Source organism: Littorina saxatilis, linkage group LG13 (genome assembly GCF_037325665.1).
Source record: "Littorina saxatilis isolate snail1 linkage group LG13, US_GU_Lsax_2.0, whole genome shotgun sequence".
Taxonomy (NCBI): Eukaryota; Metazoa; Mollusca; class Gastropoda; order Littorinimorpha; family Littorinidae; genus Littorina; species Littorina saxatilis.
Window position 1 is genome coordinate 41475095 of NC_090257.1, and position 17972 is coordinate 41493066.

The 17972-nt window shown below is 46.8% G+C and overlaps 1 protein-coding gene across 1 annotated transcript in view; it reads left to right on the forward strand.

Annotated features, from left to right (window-relative positions):
• LOC138945764 (dynein axonemal heavy chain 2-like) overlaps positions 1-17972 on the forward strand; it is a 218479-nt gene that overhangs the window by 45205 nt on the left and 155302 nt on the right. Inside the window, exons 16-21 of the mRNA XM_070317273.1 lie at positions 819-972; positions 9814-9948; positions 12235-12339; positions 13431-13601; positions 15117-15245; positions 16792-17003. Coding sequence (XP_070173374.1) covers positions 819-972; positions 9814-9948; positions 12235-12339; positions 13431-13601; positions 15117-15245; positions 16792-17003 — 906 coding nt within the window. The remainder of the gene's footprint in view (positions 1-818; positions 973-9813; positions 9949-12234; positions 12340-13430; positions 13602-15116; positions 15246-16791; positions 17004-17972) is intronic.

Here is a 17972-nt window from a genome sequence, read left to right on the forward strand (position 1 = left end):
AATCACCATTTTGACAGGGGAAAAAAAAACAGGTTGCCAAAATCACCATTTTGACAGGGAAAAGACACCCACAAACATGTTGCCAAAATCACCATTTTGACAGGGGAAAGAAACCCACAAACAGGTTGCCAAATTCACCATTTTGACAGGGGAAAAAAACCAGGTTGCCAAAATCACCATTTTGACAGGGGAAAGACACCCACAAACATGTTGCCAAAATCACCATTTTGACAGGGGAAAAAACCCACAAACAGGTTGCCAAATTCACAATTTTGACAGTGGAAAGACACCCACAAACAGGTTGCCCAAATCCCCATTTTGCCTGTGGAAAGAAACCCACAAACAGGTTGCCCAAATCCCCATTTTGTTTGTGGAAAGACACCCACAAACAGGTTGCCCAAATCCCCATTTTGCCCGTGGAAAGACACCCACAAACAGGTTGCCCAAATCCCCATTTTGTTTGTGGAAAGACACCCACAAACAGGTTGCCCAAATCCCCATTTTGCCTGTGGAAAGACACCCACAAACAGGTTGCCCAAATCCCCATTTTGCCTGTGGAAAGACACCCACAAACAGGTTGCCCAAATCCCCATTTTGTTTGTGGAAAGACACCCACAAACAGGTTGCCCAAATCCCCATTTTGTTTGTGGAAAGACACCCACAAACAGGTTGCCCATATCCCCATTTTGCCTGTGGAAAGAAACCCACAAACAGGATGCCTAAATCCCCATTTTGCCTGTGGAAAAAAAAACACAAACAGGTTGCCCAAATCCCCATTTTGCCTGTGGAAAGAAAGGAGTAACACGTGCGCGTTGTAGGATCGTGAGGGGCCTGGACGCCGAGGAGCTTGGGATGTTCAAGGACCGCATCATATTCCTGGACAAGAAGGTGCACCCCGGCCTCACCAAGTTCAACTGGGCGCACACGGTGTCCGACTTATTCATCACGGACTGCAGGATGACCGCCAGCAAGGTCAGTTCTCTGGCCACAAAACACGCCTGCATACACACGCGCGTGCACACACACACATGCTGAGACAGTCCCTCATCCCCCCAAAGCATGTGTGCGCGTACGCACGCATGCCCCGCACGTGCACACACTCATACACACACGCTTGCGCGAGTGCGCTGGCAGGTACACGTGCATACACACACACACACACACATATTATTACACATATACACACACATTTAACAGGCACGCACACACACTAATATACACATACACACAAATTCAACAAACAGGCACGCACACACACTAATATACACATACACACAAATTCAACAAACAGGCACGCACACACACACACATACTAATACACACTAATACACACACATTCAATAAACACACACACACACACACAGACACACACACACACCCATTCAACAATCACTCACTTACACGCACATGTACGCACCACCATTATCACCACCACCAACAACAGCGTCAACAACGACAACCCAAACAAAGACTGAGACAGAGAGACGGACAGACTGAGACATACAGACAGAGACGTAACAATACGATGAAGATCGTCCAGGGGTCTAGAGAATGGTGGATGAGTTCAAGGAAATAAAGAGAAACCGTCAAACACGCAGATAGACAGGCAGGCAGACAGATTGACAGACAGAAAAAAATATGTGAAAACAAGATAACTTGTCTCACTCTAGGTGCAGAGAATGGTTGACGAGTACAACATGAGTCACAGACACATACAGACAGACCGACATACATACAGACAGACAGACAGACAGACAGACAGACAGATAAATTTGACAATAAGCTGATTATATCCATCAGGTGCAGAGAATGGTTGACGATTAAAAGAGTGACACAAGCAGACAGACAAAGACAGACAGATAGACACAGACAGACAGACACAGACAGACAGACATATAGACACAGACAGACAGACAGACAGATAGCCAGACGGATAGACAGACATACAGATAGACAAACAGACAGACAGACAGACAGACGAGTGTGACAACAAGCTGACGTGTTCCTCCAGGTGCCGAAAATGGTTGACGAGTAAAAGAAGACAGACAGACATAGACAGACAGACACAGACAGACACAGACAGACAGACAGACACAGACAGATAGACAGACAGACAGACACAGACAGATAGACAGACAGACGACAGAGAAAGACAGACACAGACAGACAGACACACAGACAGACAGTGTCACGATCGGGTGACAGAGACCAAGAAAGTGTCACTCAGTGGAGTGCCTGTTCTTGGTCGTGTATGATAGAAAGCGCCTGTGCGTGATATTGGGTTACAGCAGAGTTTGCTGACGGTGCTCAACGAGCACGGATGTTTTGTATCGCACGAGTTTTACAGTGGAGGTTTCTGCTGTCATAGCTAGGGCTGACGGTTTTTCGCTGACAGCGCACACGGGATTTTCACGGATTGAGTTTCTCGTGTCTTTTTCTGCTTGGGAGGCAGAATTGTGTATAGCTGGACTGGTTTTGTGACAAGGTCAGTCACGTGTATTTGGCTAGGTGGTCTGTCAGAGACTCAAGGACGGCACACTTGACACCCAGCGGCAGAAGGGGAAGGATCGTATACACAGTTTCTAGAGTATGATGGTTTTTCACCGAGTATTATATTCGGCACTCTAGGGGAACTTCCACGAGTTATTTCTTCTCTCTGCCACGTATTTTGCTGAGGACAAGTCGTCAACTTTCCTTCGTCGGCGATGGCTTTCGCATAAGGATTCGACAAGGGGTTCTGGACGGTTTTGGTCACTGTTGACGAACAGAGGCTGGTCCAGGGAGGAAGCGGACTTTGCTTCCATTGAGAGTACAATCATAGGCTTTTGAGGTAATAAATCATTATTTAACGCTGTTGATGAGTCTGTGTTGTGGAATGAAATACTCTCTGTTGTTCTTTCCAGGTTAGCGCATAATTTACTCTCTGTGACGCTAAAATACTAATCTGTATATGGTTTTTGCAGATAGGGAGAGAAGGACGGAAAATGACTGTTTTGTTGTTGTAAAAAGTCCGTTTTGTGCAGGCCCACGTGCTCGATGAGATATTTAAAGATGACATGTTTTAAGGTGGTGGGTGAGGGGTAGCTGACATGTTTAGTGCACCGATGCTTTCTGTTTGCAGCCTTCGCTTCGTTTCGTTCGCCTCGCTTCGTTACATTCCTGTAACATCTGCACGGCTGACTCTGGCGGGAACTGTTGAAGCTGCGCTAACCAGCGGACCGGCTAACCAGCGAACCGGCTAACCAGCGGACCGGCTAACCAGCGAACCGACTAACCAGCATACCGGCTAAGCAGCAGCAGCAGAGATAAAGCTAAGTGCACCATGTCGTACGCACCCCGTTGACCACCGTTGTCTTTTCGTATCTATGATTTCATTGGAGTAGTGACAACGTGGGGTGTGTGACACCTGCACGAACTAGAGCTTTTCGAACAGAACATTCGCATTTAACTATATTTACACGGGTTCAGCGTGTTCCTATAATTTTCTACATACTACTGGCATTTTGTCAGTGAACACTGGTTTTTACGTGTTGAGAACGTAAAAGGAACATATTTTGAGTGAAGGCTCGAGGGAGGTGGCGAGTTTATACATAAACAGGCGTCTGAAACTTATACTTTTGTTGACTCTATTTAATTGTATGCCTGCGAGAGTGGATCGTGGTGTGGTTAGTTAATTAGTAGTAATTAACCGGTTCATAATCACCTTTAGTGATATATTGAAACGTGACACATGGGGGCCAAGCCGGGATTTACTCAGTTAATTTCCAACTGATAAAGACCCACCAATTAAGGATAACTAAGAGCAGATAATCTCGTCAGTGCTCGACTTATTTTCTGCTTGGTGCTACCCTTTTTTGTATAGTTTTGATCATATACCACACCTTAAGCGATTCACATCTTGCAGGAAATGTAAATTGTAATTTGTGAGTTATTGTATGCGCTAACTGTGATTATCTCCCTTTCTTTCGTTTGTGAATCTTTGTTGTTGTACGTTCAGAGTTTTCCGTTGCAGAGAGCTGAGCGGGGTTAGCGGATTTGTTATTCGTTTTACTCAGTTTTCTCTACATTGTTGTTTCGCATTCTGTAACAGGTTACATTTCTACCGTCTTGTTTTACTTGGATTTTTCTCCATATTTTGACTTTGTTGGAATTTTTGGGGGGAAGGGTCCGAGGACTTCTGTCCTAACCAAGGCTGTGGGAGACACTCTGTTTCACCGCAAAAAGCAGCCGATAAAGTAGGCCACGGCTGTGGGAAACACTTTGTTTCACCGCAAAAAGCAGCCATAAAGTAGGCTACGCGTTTTGTTCTACACCGTTTGGATTTTTCTTCTGCATTTTCCGGTTGCTGGATTTTTGTATCCACCGCTTTCATCACCGCGTGTTCTAGCTATAGCTGCGTTAGACTTACTTTGGTAATAAAGCTTTGCTAAAACTAACCATGGCTACAGGGGGATCTCCGACGAGGAGAATAACTTTCGAGACTCCTGGCAGTGAGGAACAGACAGAGCGAGACGCACGCGTTAGAGCGCGTAGTTTGCTTAAACGCAAGGAGCTGGAACGTAGGGAAGACATAGAGCGACAGACGAGAAAAGAAGAGCTTGACAGACAAGAACGACAGGCCGAACGTGACAGACAGGACAAGAAGGACGAACTTGACAGACAAGAAAGAGAACGACAGGCAGAACGAGACAGACAGGAAAAGAAAGACGAACTTGACAGACAAGAAAGAGAACGAGACAGACAGGAAAAGAAAGACGAACTTGCAAGACAGGAACGACAGGCCGAACGACAGGCCGAACTTGACAGACAGGAAAAGAAAGACGAACGTGACAGACTAGACCGGAAGGAACAGGCGGATCGCGATCTCCAGCTAGAACTAGCTAGGCTACAGGCCGAGAAGGGTACGCTTACTCAGGCTAGCGCGCCGACGTTTGTTGCCGACCGTACGAGACTGCCGACGTTCGACGATGACAAGGACGAGCTCGACGACTTTTTACGCCGGTTTGAGCGCATTGCATCTGACCAGAAGTGGGAAGAGGCCACGTGGGCTAGCCGCCTTAGCACCTGCTTGAAAGGACGCGCATTGCAGCTCTACAACGCTTTGGAGGACGACGAGGCGAGAGACTATCAGGCACTTAAGAAGGCGTTACTCCAGCGCTTCAACCTGACTGCTGAAGCCTACAGACGACGTCTGCGTAACAGCAAGAGACTGAGCGGCGAGCTGAGTCATCAGTTTGTGGCACGCCTTAATCTCTACCTGCGGCGCTGGGTGGAGATGGCCGAGAAGAACTGGACCGTCGACGACCTTGCCGACCTCATTGTCATGGAACAACTGATGTCCAGCCTGCGACCTGAGGTGGTGACCTTTGTGCAGGAACACCAGCCTAAGACTACTCAGGAAGCAGCCGACTGGATCAGAGTACACGAGGACGCCCAGGCGATCTCCGGCAAATCTTCAGGTTCACGGCCGGGAAAATCGGGAAATTCGGGTTCTTCAGGACCCAAGGACGGGAAGGACGATTAGGGACACAAAGGATCAAGTTCCAGAACTGACATCCAGTGTTACTACTGCAACAAGCGGGGCCACGTGAAGAAGGACTGCCACAGGAGACAGGCTGACCAGAAGGGCGTACACTTTGTTGGCAGTGAGGAGCTAAGGGACGTCACGAGCTCATGCACGATTCCACAACTCTGCGTTCCGTGCTCCAGGAAGCATTTCCAGCCCCACTGCAACGTCTACGTTAACGGAGTGAAGGGCGAAGGTCTGCGGGACACAGGGGCAGACATGATAGTGGTTCGGGCGAGTCTAGTTCCAGCTATGGCCTACACAGGAGACAGCATCAGAGTGAGAATGGCCGAGGCATCTCACGCTTACGACTTGAACACGGCAGTGATCAAGGTCGTAACCCCGTTGTTCACGGGGACCATTGTGGCCGTCGTCATGGACGATCCTCCATGCGACTTGCTCATTGGGAACCGGGTTCAGTTTGTGGACGGCGTCACCAGGGAGGTTCCCGTTTATCGGTCTCCCGACGTCATTTCAGTGCTCACGCGGGCACAGGCGGAGCGAGAGGACAAACCTCTCAAACCCCTACCTGCTGCACGAGCTGCCCTGGGGAACGTGACCCCCGCGCTTCTCGCGAAGGCTCAGGATTCTGACCCGACCTTAGCTACTCCTCGGGAGCACGCGAAGTCGGGGAAGGTGAAGCTGAGCGGGAAGCATGGGAGGTCAAGGTTCCTCAGGGACAAGAAGTTGCTCTACCGTGAGTTCAGCAACAAGGAAGGTGCATTCAAACAGGTTGTCGTGCCTCGCGAGTTTCGCGAGGGTGTCATGGCAACGGCACACGACTCGATTCTGGGAGGTCATCTTGGCACCAAGAAGACCACGGATCGTGTCTGGCGCCACTTTTACTGGCCAGGCATCTGCACGGATGTCCGACGTTTCTGTGCGTCCTGCGATAAGTGCCAGAAGGTGGTTGCCAAAGGAAGGGTGAGGAAGGTCCCCTTAGAGAAGATGCCGCTCATCGACGAACCCTTTCGTCGGGTGGCAGTGGACATCATCGGGCCCATCTTGCCTGCGTCTGAGGACGGAAACAGATACATTTTGACCATGGTGGACTACGCTACTCGATACCCAGAGGCGATCCCTCTGAAATCGATTGAAGCCACGCGAGTAGCTGAGGCTCTGGTTACTATGTGGTCCCGGCTGGGAATTCCATCAGAGGTACTCACCGACAGAGGCACGCAGTTCACGGGAGGAGTGATGGCGGAGGCAGCACGACTGCTATCACTGGAGCAGCACTTCACCACTCCTTACCATGCTCAGTGCAACGGACTGGTGGAAAGGTTCAATGGCACCTTGAAGACCATGCTGAGGAAACTAGCTCAGGAGAAACCACGCACGTGGGACAGGTACATCCCAGCATTGCTTTTTGCATACCGCGAGGTTCCTCAGGAGAGCTTGGGCTTTTCCCCATTCGAGCTGTTGTACGGCAGACAGGTACGCGGTCCCATGGCTATCCTGCGTCAGGCTTGGACAGACGAAGAAGCTGACGAGGAGGTGCAGACGACAGCGACCTACATCGTAGAACTCAGGAACAGGATTGAAGAGACCTGCAAACTGGCTCAAGAGAACCTGGGAAGAGCAGCACAACGTTACGCGCGAGGATTCGACCGCAAGGCACGGCCGCGCAGCTTCAAGATTGGAGAACGGGTGTTGCTACTTCTACCTGTCAAACACAACAAGCTACAACTGCAGTGGCAAGGACCTTTTGAGGTGACAGCGAGGGTGGGCCAGAACGACTACAGGATCATGATGCACGGGAAAGCACGCCTGTACCACGCCAACCTGCTGCGCGCCTACATAGAGAGGACAGCCTACGGGGAGAAGAACAAAGACAAGAAGACAGAGAAGGTTGCAGTCATCAGGGGTGAAACGAGGGGTTGCTCGTTCTTGAGGACGACCTTTCTGTCTGGAGACAGACCATCAACCTCTGCAATATCTTCAGGTTGCAAGGTTGGCAAACGCCAGACTTATGCGCTGGGCGTTGATTCTCCAACCGTACCAATTCACGGTACGCGTCATTCCGGGCGCCAACAATGTTGGAGCTGACTTTCTCTCTCGGGCTGTAGAGGAGAACATGACTGTGAGCGAAACCGAGGTTTCGTCTTGAAGAGGGGAGGTGTGTCACGATCGGGTGACAGAGACCAAGAAAGTGTCACTCAGTGGAGTGCCTGTTCTTGGTCGTGTATGATAGAAAGCGCCTGTGCGTGATATTGGGTTACAGCAGAGTTTGCTGACGGTGCTCAACGAGCACGGATGTTTTGTATCGCACGAGTTTTACAGTGGAGGTTTCTGCTGTCATAGCTAGGGCTGACGGTTTTTCGCTGACAGCGCACACGGGATTTTCACGGATTGAGTTTCTCGTGTCTTTTTCTGCTTGGGAGGCAGAATTGTGTATAGCTGGACTGGTTTTGTGACAAGGTCAGTCACGTGTATTTGGCTAGGTGGTCTGTCAGAGACTCAAGGACGGCACACTTGACACCCAGCGGCAGAAGGGGAAGGATCGTATACACAGTTTCTAGAGTATGATGGTTTTTCACCGAGTATTATATTCGGCACTCTAGGGGAACTTCCACGAGTTATTTCTTCTCTCTGCCACGTATTTTGCTGAGGACAAGTCGTCAACTTTCCTTCGTCGGCGATGGCTTTCGCATAAGGATTCGACAAGGGGTTCTGGACGGTTTTGGTCACTGTTGACGAACAGAGGCTGGTCCAGGGAGGAAGCGGACTTTGCTTCCATTGAGAGTACAATCATAGGCTTTTGAGGTAATAAATCATTATTTAACGCTGTTGATGAGTCTGTGTTGTGGAATGAAATACTCTCTGTTGTTCTTTCCAGGTTAGCGCATAATTTACTCTCTGTGACGCTAAAATACTAATCTGTATATGGTTTTTGCAGATAGGGAGAGAAGGACGGAAAATGACTGTTTTGTTGTTGTAAAAAGTCCGTTTTGTGCAGGCCCACGTGCTCGATGAGATATTTAAAGATGACATGTTTTAAGGTGGTGGGTGAGGGGTAGCTGACATGTTTAGTGCACCGATGCTTTCTGTTTGCAGCCTTCGCTTCGTTTCGTTCGCCTCGCTTCGTTACATTCCTGTAACATCTGCACGGCTGACTCTGGCGGGAACTGTTGAAGCTGCGCTAACCAGCGGACCGGCTAACCAGCGAACCGGCTAACCAGCGGACCGGCTAACCAGCGAACCGACTAACCAGCATACCGGCTAAGCAGCAGCAGCAGAGATAAAGCTAAGTGCACCATGTCGTACGCACCCCGTTGACCACCGTTGTCTTTTCGTATCTATGATTTCATTGGAGTAGTGACAACGTGGGGTGTGTGACACCTGCACGAACTAGAGCTTTTCGAACAGAACATTCGCATTTAACTATATTTACACGGGTTCAGCGTGTTCCTATAATTTTCTACATACTACTGGCATTTTGTCAGTGAACACTGGTTTTTGGCTCACGTAAGTGTAGCCTATGCGATGATAAACTTTGTCTGTCTGTGCGTGCGTGCGTGCGTGCGTGCGTGCGTATGTATGTATGTGTGTATGTCTGTGGTAGAAACTTTAACATTTCCGAGTCTATGGATTACGTCAGTCTCGGTCAAAAGTGTTCGACGTGTGTGATAGAAACTATTTGAAGACGTCACATTATGACGTAAGAGGGTTAGACGTCACGCAAAGGAATTACTGAAAGTCTCGGTCATTGTTATTGTGAGCGGGCCGAGACTTCTTGGCAGATCCAGGGTCTCGCTTTCTTGCATAGTTTCACCTATGCTTACTGTGTGTGTGTGTGTGTGTGTGTGTGTGTGTGTGTGTGTGTGTGTGTGTGTGTGTGTGTGTGTGTGTGTGTGTGTGTGTGTGTGTGTGTGTGTGTGTGTGTGTGTGTGTGTGTGTGTGTGTGTGTGTGTATGTGTGACGGAGTGATTGAGTTTGTGTTACTGTTTGTCGATTTCTTACGTGAGCCTTGAAGGCTTCGCCTCTTGTTACGTGTTGAGAACGTAAAAGGAACATATTTTGAGTGAAGGCTCGAGGGAGGTGGCGAGTTTATACATAAACAGGCGTCTGAAACTTATACTTTTGTTGACTCTATTTAATTGTATGCCTGCGAGAGTGGATCGTGGTGTGGTTAGTTAATTAGTAGTAATTAACCGGTTCATAATCACCTTTAGTGATATATTGAAACGAGACAGACAGACGGACGGATTGCTGTGGCATTGTGAGAAGAAGCTGACCTGTTCCTCCAGGTGCAGAGAATGGTTGACGAGTACAAGGAGACCAACACTCACATCATGGGACTGTGTGTACGAATGAGTGAGCTGCACCTCATCAGCATCCCCCTGGGCAAGATGTTCGAGGGTCTCGACTTTGCTGAAGAGCAGGTTCTTACTTTAATCCACGTACTGCTGTCATTAGACCATGTTCGGAGATAACTCGGTCGTTTTTGACTCACATGCGAAGCAAAAGTGAGTCTATGTACTCACCCGAGTAGTCCGTCCGTCCGTCCCCCCCGTCCGTCCGTCCGTCCGTCCGTCCGGCCGTCCGTCCGTCCGTCCGGAAAACTTTAACGTTGGATATTTCTTGGACACTATTCAGTCTATCAGTACCAAATTTGGCAAGATGGTGTATGATGACAAGGCATCAAAAAACATACATAGCATCTTGACCTTGCTTCAAGGTCAAGGTCGCAGGGGCCATAAATGTTGTCTAAAAAACAGCTATTTTTCACATTTTTCACATTTTCTCTGAAGTTTTTGAGATTGAATACCTCACCTATATATGATATATAGGGCAAAGTAAGCCCCATCTTGTGATACCCGTTTGGTTTACCTTGCTTCAAGGTCAAGGTCACAGGAGCTCTTCAAAGTTGGATTGTATAAATATTTTGAAGTGACCTTGACCCTGAACTATGGAAGATAACTGTTTCAAACTTAAAAATTTTGTGGGGCATATGTTATGCTTTCATCATGAGACACATTTGGTCACATATGATCAAGGTCAAGGTCACTTTGACCCTTATGAAATGTGACCAAAATAAGGTAGTGAACCACTAAAAGTGACCATATCTCATGGTAGAAAGAGCCAATAAGCACCATTGTACTTCCTATGTCTTGAATTAACAGCTTTGTGTTGCATGACCTTGGATGACCTTGACCTTGGGTCAAGGTCACATGTATTTTGGTAGGAAAAATGTGTAAAGCAGTTCTTAGTGTATGATGTCATTGCTAGGTTTAGCTGAAGGTCAAGGTCATGTAAAGGTCAAGGTCAAGCATGTGAGTCGTATGGGCTTTGCCCTTCTTGTTGTATGTGTTGTGAAAGGGTGAATACTCTTGCTTTTATTAAGGCGAACATTACCACGTGACATTAATGGCCAACCACTAGCGAGGGTGCTTCTCAACGCGTGGACAAGGAGCACATGGGAAAGGTTGCCTCATTTAAAGCAAGAGTCCTTGACATACTCTTGATACTGCGAACACCAAGTCACAACCACCCTCCTCCCCCCCCCCCCCCCCCCCCCCCCGCCCCCTGTGTGTTGTAATTGTTTTACGTGTGTTTTATTTTGTGAATTTGCTCCCTTGTCTGTGTCCTGTAATGTATAGCTTATACGTGTAAAGAAAACAAAAAAAGCCCCCAAAAGAAAATAAATGAAGTCGCGTAAGGCGAAATGACTACATTTAGTCAAGCTTTCGAACTCACAGAATTAAACTGAACGCACTGCATTTTTTCAGCAAGACCGTATACTCGTAGCATCGTCAGTCCACCACTGGTGGCACTGAAATTAACAATCCGGAATAGCGCGGTAGTGGTTGCGCTGAGCAGGATAGCACGCTTTTCTGTATCTCTATTTTTTTAAAACTTTCTGAGCTTGTTTTTAATCCGAATATTACATATTTATATGTTTTGGGAATCAGAAAATGATGCAGAATAAGACGAAATTGTTTTTGGATCGTTTTATAAAAATATGATTTTAATTACAATTTTCAGATTTTTAATGACCAAAGTCATCAATTAATTTTTAAGCCTCCAAGCTGAAATGCAAAACCAAAGTCCGGCCTTCGTCGAAGTTTACTTGTCAAAATGTCAATAAATTTCATTAAAAATTGAGGGTGTGACAGTGCCGCCTCAACGTTTACAAAAAGCCGGATATGACGTCATCAAAGACATTTATCGAAAAAATGAAAAAAAAATGTCTGGGGATATCATTCCCAGGAACTCTCATGTGAAATTTCATTAAGATCAGTCCAGTAGTTTACTCTGAATCGCTCTACATACACACACACACACACACACACACACACACACACACACACACACACACACACACACATACACACACACCTACACCACGACCCTCGTCTCGATTCCCCCTCTATGTTAAACCATTTAGTCAAAACTTGACTAAATGTAAACAGGAAGAGTATTCACTCTTTCACGATGCATATAAACCCGACACACTTATTCCCGGAAGTCGTCTGTTGGGCCTATGGCGTTTTGTTTCATGACTGGACTTCCTCATCTACCTCTGCGATAAGTCACAGCAACATTTCTTTATCTGTCGTGTCTCCTGAAAGGCGGTTAGGTCGAGGTTCTTGTGAATGTATTGTTTTATCAAACGTTCCAATAATTTAACCTTTCTTGTTTTTTGATTGTGTGATGGTTTGCTTCAGAAACGACACCGAAACAACACGGTGAGCCAGATCAAGGCTTTCTACGTGGAGATCATCGACATGATGAGGAGGACCCATGCCGTCTTCAACCGGGACAGCGCGGAGGTACGTAGCAGGAAACCAATAACACTTATTTATCATTACTGCTGTGTTCAACCGGGACAGCGCGGAGGTACGTAGCAGGAAACCAATAACACTTATTTATCATTAGTGCTGTGTTCAACCGGGACAGCGCGGAGGTACGTAGCAGGAAACCAATAACACTTATTTATCATTACTGCTGTGTTCAACCGGGACAGCGCGGAGGTACGTAGCAGGAAACCAATAACACTTATTTATCATTACTGCTGTGTTCAACCGGGACAGCGCGGAGGTACGTAGCAGGAAACCAATAACACTTATTTATCATTACTGCTGTGTTCAACCGGGACAGCGCGGAGGTACGTAGCAGGAAACCAATAACACTTATTTATCATTACTGCTGTGTTCAACCGGGACAGCGCGGAGGTACGTAGCAGGAAACCAATAACACTTATTTATCATTACTGCTGTGTTCAACCGGGACAGCGCGGAGGTACGTAGCAGGAAACCAATAACACTTATTTATCATTACTGCTGTGTTCAACCGGGACAGCGCGGAGGTACGTAGCAGGAAACCAATAACACTTATTTATCATTAGTGCTGTGTTCAACCGGGACAGCGCGGAGGTACGTAGCAGGAAACCAATAACACTTATTTATCATTACTGCTGTGTTCAACCGGGACAGCGCGGAGGTACGTAGCAGGAAACCAATAACTCTTATGCTTCATAACTACCGGTGTCATTAGCACATTTTTCGCCTGGGCTACTTTTTCGCATGCGACATACATCCCAGAATGGAATGCTGCTTCCCCGTCAAATTAAAAGAGGTGCACTTGTTTGAGGGAGAAAGGTGTGTCAGTTTCTTGCAAGTGTAGTAATTCGGATTTTTCGATGAAGCATATTTCTAAGTTCAAAACATGAACACATGCATGGAGCTTATCCAAGGCATGGTGAACGAGGGTTTCCGTCTCAACGTCAAGCGTTCACTTGTGTTAATGTCTAAAACCTTACCTTACCTTACCTTGCCTTACCTTACCTTACCTTACCTTACCTTACCTTACCTTACCTTACCTTACCTGACCTTCCCTGACCTGACCTGACCTGACCTTACAGGTACAAGACCACTGGTTCCGCTACACGGAGCGTATCGACAGCATGATGCACGAAGCGTTCCGTATAAATGTCAAGCGATCCCTCATGGTCATGTCCAAGGCCATTAACGGTGACCAGAAGTCAGGACCCTACCCGCTCTTCAATGTCAAGGTCGTGTTGGAAAACGCAAAGGTACCATGCTGAGGGTTTTGTTTAAACGCACTCTCCTTCTCGTCAGACGAGTTCGGCTGACCGTCTCCGATCTAGGCTTTTACATGGGATTTCGTCGTCTTTCGCTCAGACATTTTACATGGGATAAGACAATCCCTCCACTTGGTCACATACCAATAATCAACACCCTGACTGCTTGAGATGTTGAGTTGAACTTTTTTTTAATGACTTAATTTCTTGAAAAGCCTATTAAGAAATCCGTTGTAAGAGCCTGGTCAGATCTGACACGGTTAGCCGAACTCTTAGTGTTTTAACGAAAAGGATCGTGCGATAAAACTATTTTATTATTATCATTTATTAAACTATATAGTAACAAAACAACAAAGGAACCTCATACATGTACTCAAAGTGATAGAAGACAACAAGCACAGCTGGTAGGCTTGCTCTTAGAAAAAGGTCATATTTGTCAGACGACGAAGCGTGAAATCAGTATCAGGAAACTAGTGAAATTAGTGCAGGCACAGGTGGGTGTGTGGAGTTATTCCATGAGGCAAGTTTAAGATGAAGACGTTTGAGTGCAAGGCAGTTGTAGGAACCCAAGTCAGACACACTTGGGCAAGGAAGAAAGTGTAGACACACTTGGGCAAGGAAGAAAGTGTAGACACACTTGGGCAAGGAAGAAAGTGTAGACACACTTGGGCAAGGAAGAAAGTGTAGACACACTTGGGCAAGGAAGAAAGTGTAGACACACTATAGGCTATAGGGAGCTAGTGTAACCGAGTGCACGAAATACAAGAATCACCTTTCGAGGAAAAGCCACTCAAACAGGGTTGAGATTTTTAGAGCTAACTTCATAGCCCTTCAAAAACTGCTATGGGTACACTGATGTTCCCAAGAGCACACAAGGGGACAACAGCAGCCAGACCACCAGACGGTGGACAGTTCAAAGTAGTTTTGGCTTGTTGTTGCATGGAGACAGGAGTATTAACAGACGGTGGACAGTTCAAAGTAGTTTTGGCTTGTTGTTGCATGGAGACAGGAGTATTAACAGACGGTGGACAGTTCAAAGTAGTTTTGGCTTGTTGTTGCGTGGAGACAGGAGTATTAACAGACGGTGGACAGTTCAAAGTAGTTTTGGCTTGTTGTTGCATGGAGACAGGAGTATTAACAGACGGTGGACAGTTCAAAGTAGTTTTGGCTTGTTGTTGCATGGAGACAGGAGTATTAACAGACGGTGGACAGTTCAAAGTAGTTTTAGCTTGTTGTTGCATGGAGACAGGAGTATTAACAGACGGTGGACAGTTCAAAGTAGTTTTGGCTTGTTGTTGCATGGAGACAGGAGTATTAACAGACGGTGGACAGTTCAAAGTAGTTTTAGCTTGTTGTTGCATGGAGACAGGAGTATTAACAGACGGTGGACAGTTCAAAGTAGTTTTGGCTTGTTGTTGCATGGAGACAGGAGTATTAACAGACGGTGGACAGATCAAAGTAGTTTTGGCTTGTTGTGGATGATGCGGCCCCGTGTTTTGTGTGCAGATCGACTTTTCGCCCAAGCTAAAACACCTGGCGATTATCATCAACAATCTGTGGACAGAGTGCGTGGAGACCTTAACCAGCTTTGCTCGTCTTCCCAATCTCCTGGCCAACAAGTCCAGCGTCAAGGACGTGAGCATGTGCTCTCGCAACTCACACTCACTCACTCAATCCCTCAATCATAATGAATACTCAATTGCCAGTGTGAGACAGACAGCTTGAGCAGATCTTCATATATATATTACTCACGGAATAAAATAACTTAACATTGTTAAAATGTAATATCTCAAAATCGGAAAAAGTTACAGGAGTGATTTTTGTACCAACGTAAAGCTTGTTCAATTGCTCATTATGGGCAAAAATCCGGAATAGTCTGGCTTGTTCCGTTTTTTTTGCAATTTGAGCTCAAAGACGCATGGTGTCATTTTGGAGTTTACAAACTTAGCACTGTGTGTTTGACAGCGCTGTGCGTGCACTGATTGCCTGGTCACTCCGAATCTCCTAGCAACATCAGTAGAATCTATAAGTCATCTCTCCTCTCAACATCCCTATTGCGACGAGTCTATCGTTCACACACGTTCGTGGCATGGTGAAAGACAGAGTGGACAGTTTTGGGCAAAGAGAAAGAAACATTTTAGTGAGTTGTTCTCACTCACAAACAAACGGACAAACCAAAGGCAGTACTTTCATGCAATATTCGTGGATCAGCAGCAGACCTTTTGCAGGTTTCAAGTACGGGTAGACGTGCCCCGAGAGTCAAAGAGTGCAGGCCTACCTGTTTACGGCACACACAGCGTGCACTGGCTGTCGGCAGCGTCAGCAAGCTTAGTAGGCGTCAGTCTAGTAAACTCCAAAATGACACCATGCGTCTTTGAGGACCAATTGTGAAAAAACTAAGCAGCCGAGAACATTCCGGTTTTTTTCCTCTTCTCAGGAATTGATGGTTCTATGATCGTACCACCCCGCTCTCCTGCAACTTTTTCCGATTTTGAGATATTAAATTTTAAAACATGTTAAGTTATTTTATTCCGTGAGTATATATATGGTAGCGCTACAGCAGAAACCGCCTGTCAGCTCGCCCGGCTGGCCAGAGGAAATTCTGGTCCAATGCAAAACGTTTGGTTGTACTATCGAGTTTTAAAGCCATATTAACACTGCAGATGCTGGAACTTCTGTCGTCTGCAAAATCACCGCCATGTTCTAGTGAAACGAAAACGAGACTCCTGTCGTATCCTCACTATTTTAATTGAGTAAAGAAATCTGATCCTTATAAATTGTTGTGTGGTATGTACCGGTGTCACGAACTGAAACCTCTGCTGAACAATCCTTCTCATTGCGGTCAATGCGCATGCGCCAATCTTGGACTTAACAAATGCGACCCTTTGACCGAACGAACCATGGGTTAGGGTTAGGGTTCGGGTTATGGTAAGGGTTAGGGTTAGGTTGTTCACGACCTGATTAATCTTTCCATGTTAGCGCATGCGCATTGACCGCAATAAGAAGGATTGTTCAGGCAGGGTTTTCAGTCTGTGACACCGGGCCAGCGAAATTTCTGGCGGACTAGTGACTTTCTTTAATTTACTCGCCCGGCTGGTGAGTTAAAATGGTGAGATTTGTCCATCCCTGGGAGGTTGTCACCAGGGGGTCCCACTGTAGCGCGCCATTGGTGACTGTGCAGCACCATTTCGAGGAGATTGGGCGATGCGAGGAGACGCGCAAGGTGCACAACCTCATCTCCACGGGCCTGCAGAACAACGCGCAGACCCTGCAGAACTACCTGTCCACCTGGGACGGCTTCAAGGACATCTGGGAGATCAACAAGGACGCCTTCATCAGGCGCTACCACAAGCTCAAGCCCACCGTCGCCGCCTTCGAGTCAGACATTGCCAGGTGCGCCTTGTCATCCCGTCGTTCATTGATCTGACCGTTTTGGGGGGCGTTTCTTGTGAGCCTGATAAATCGGAGGAATTCACTGTTCTTTAATCTAGACGCACGATTTGATCTAAAGTGCGCCATAAGTACGTTCCTAAATCAAATCAAAGTGAGTGAGTGCACTTCAGGGCGCTGCTTCTGTCCGGTGTTGTAAACATAAAGGAATTCAAAGCGCCGCCTGGCAGCAAGACGACCTGCCTTATCTATGGCGCGGCGGCCCAGTAACCGCATGCCGTACTCAAACACGGGAAGTAACTCAGTGGACCTAATCCAAACCTCATAAATAGTGCTCTTTCCTTTCTTTATTTCAAAAGTACAGAGAAGATCTGCTTAAGGCTATTAATCATGTGGCTCGATTTGAGCCACCTTTTTCTCTTTTGTAACAAGTCATATCAAACGTTTTCAGATGCCTCAGCGGTCATCATTGGTAAAGTCTGAAAGTTAAGTGAAAGTCATTAATTGAAAGAGAAAAAAATCATAAACGAAAGCTGCAGTAGTTTAACACAACACCCGGATCACACGGCTTGTTAGCAGCAGAATCAGGATTTCGAGCACTTAAAGGCCAACATCGGCTGGTATGCGGGCGTGACAGATGTAGCTCTGTTTCTTCGTGTCTCAACTACACCCAGTGTGGCGCGCAACGCTGACTTTAGCCCTGTGACCTTCTACTTTATGAATGCTTTGTGTCCTTGAGACGCGCATTCGTCCTAAAGTCACACACTATGACGTTTTATTACCAATTCGGTGTCCCATATGGCTTTTTGACCAATCAGGACTGATTCTAGGTGACCCTCACAAACGATATCAGCATTCGCCTGAAGGCTCATGCTTGATATCTTTTTTCTCGCCATGTCAGTTATCATTTGCTAACAGTAAGCATATTAGAAATAACTCATATAGTTGGACAGGTACACGGAGGTGGCGAAC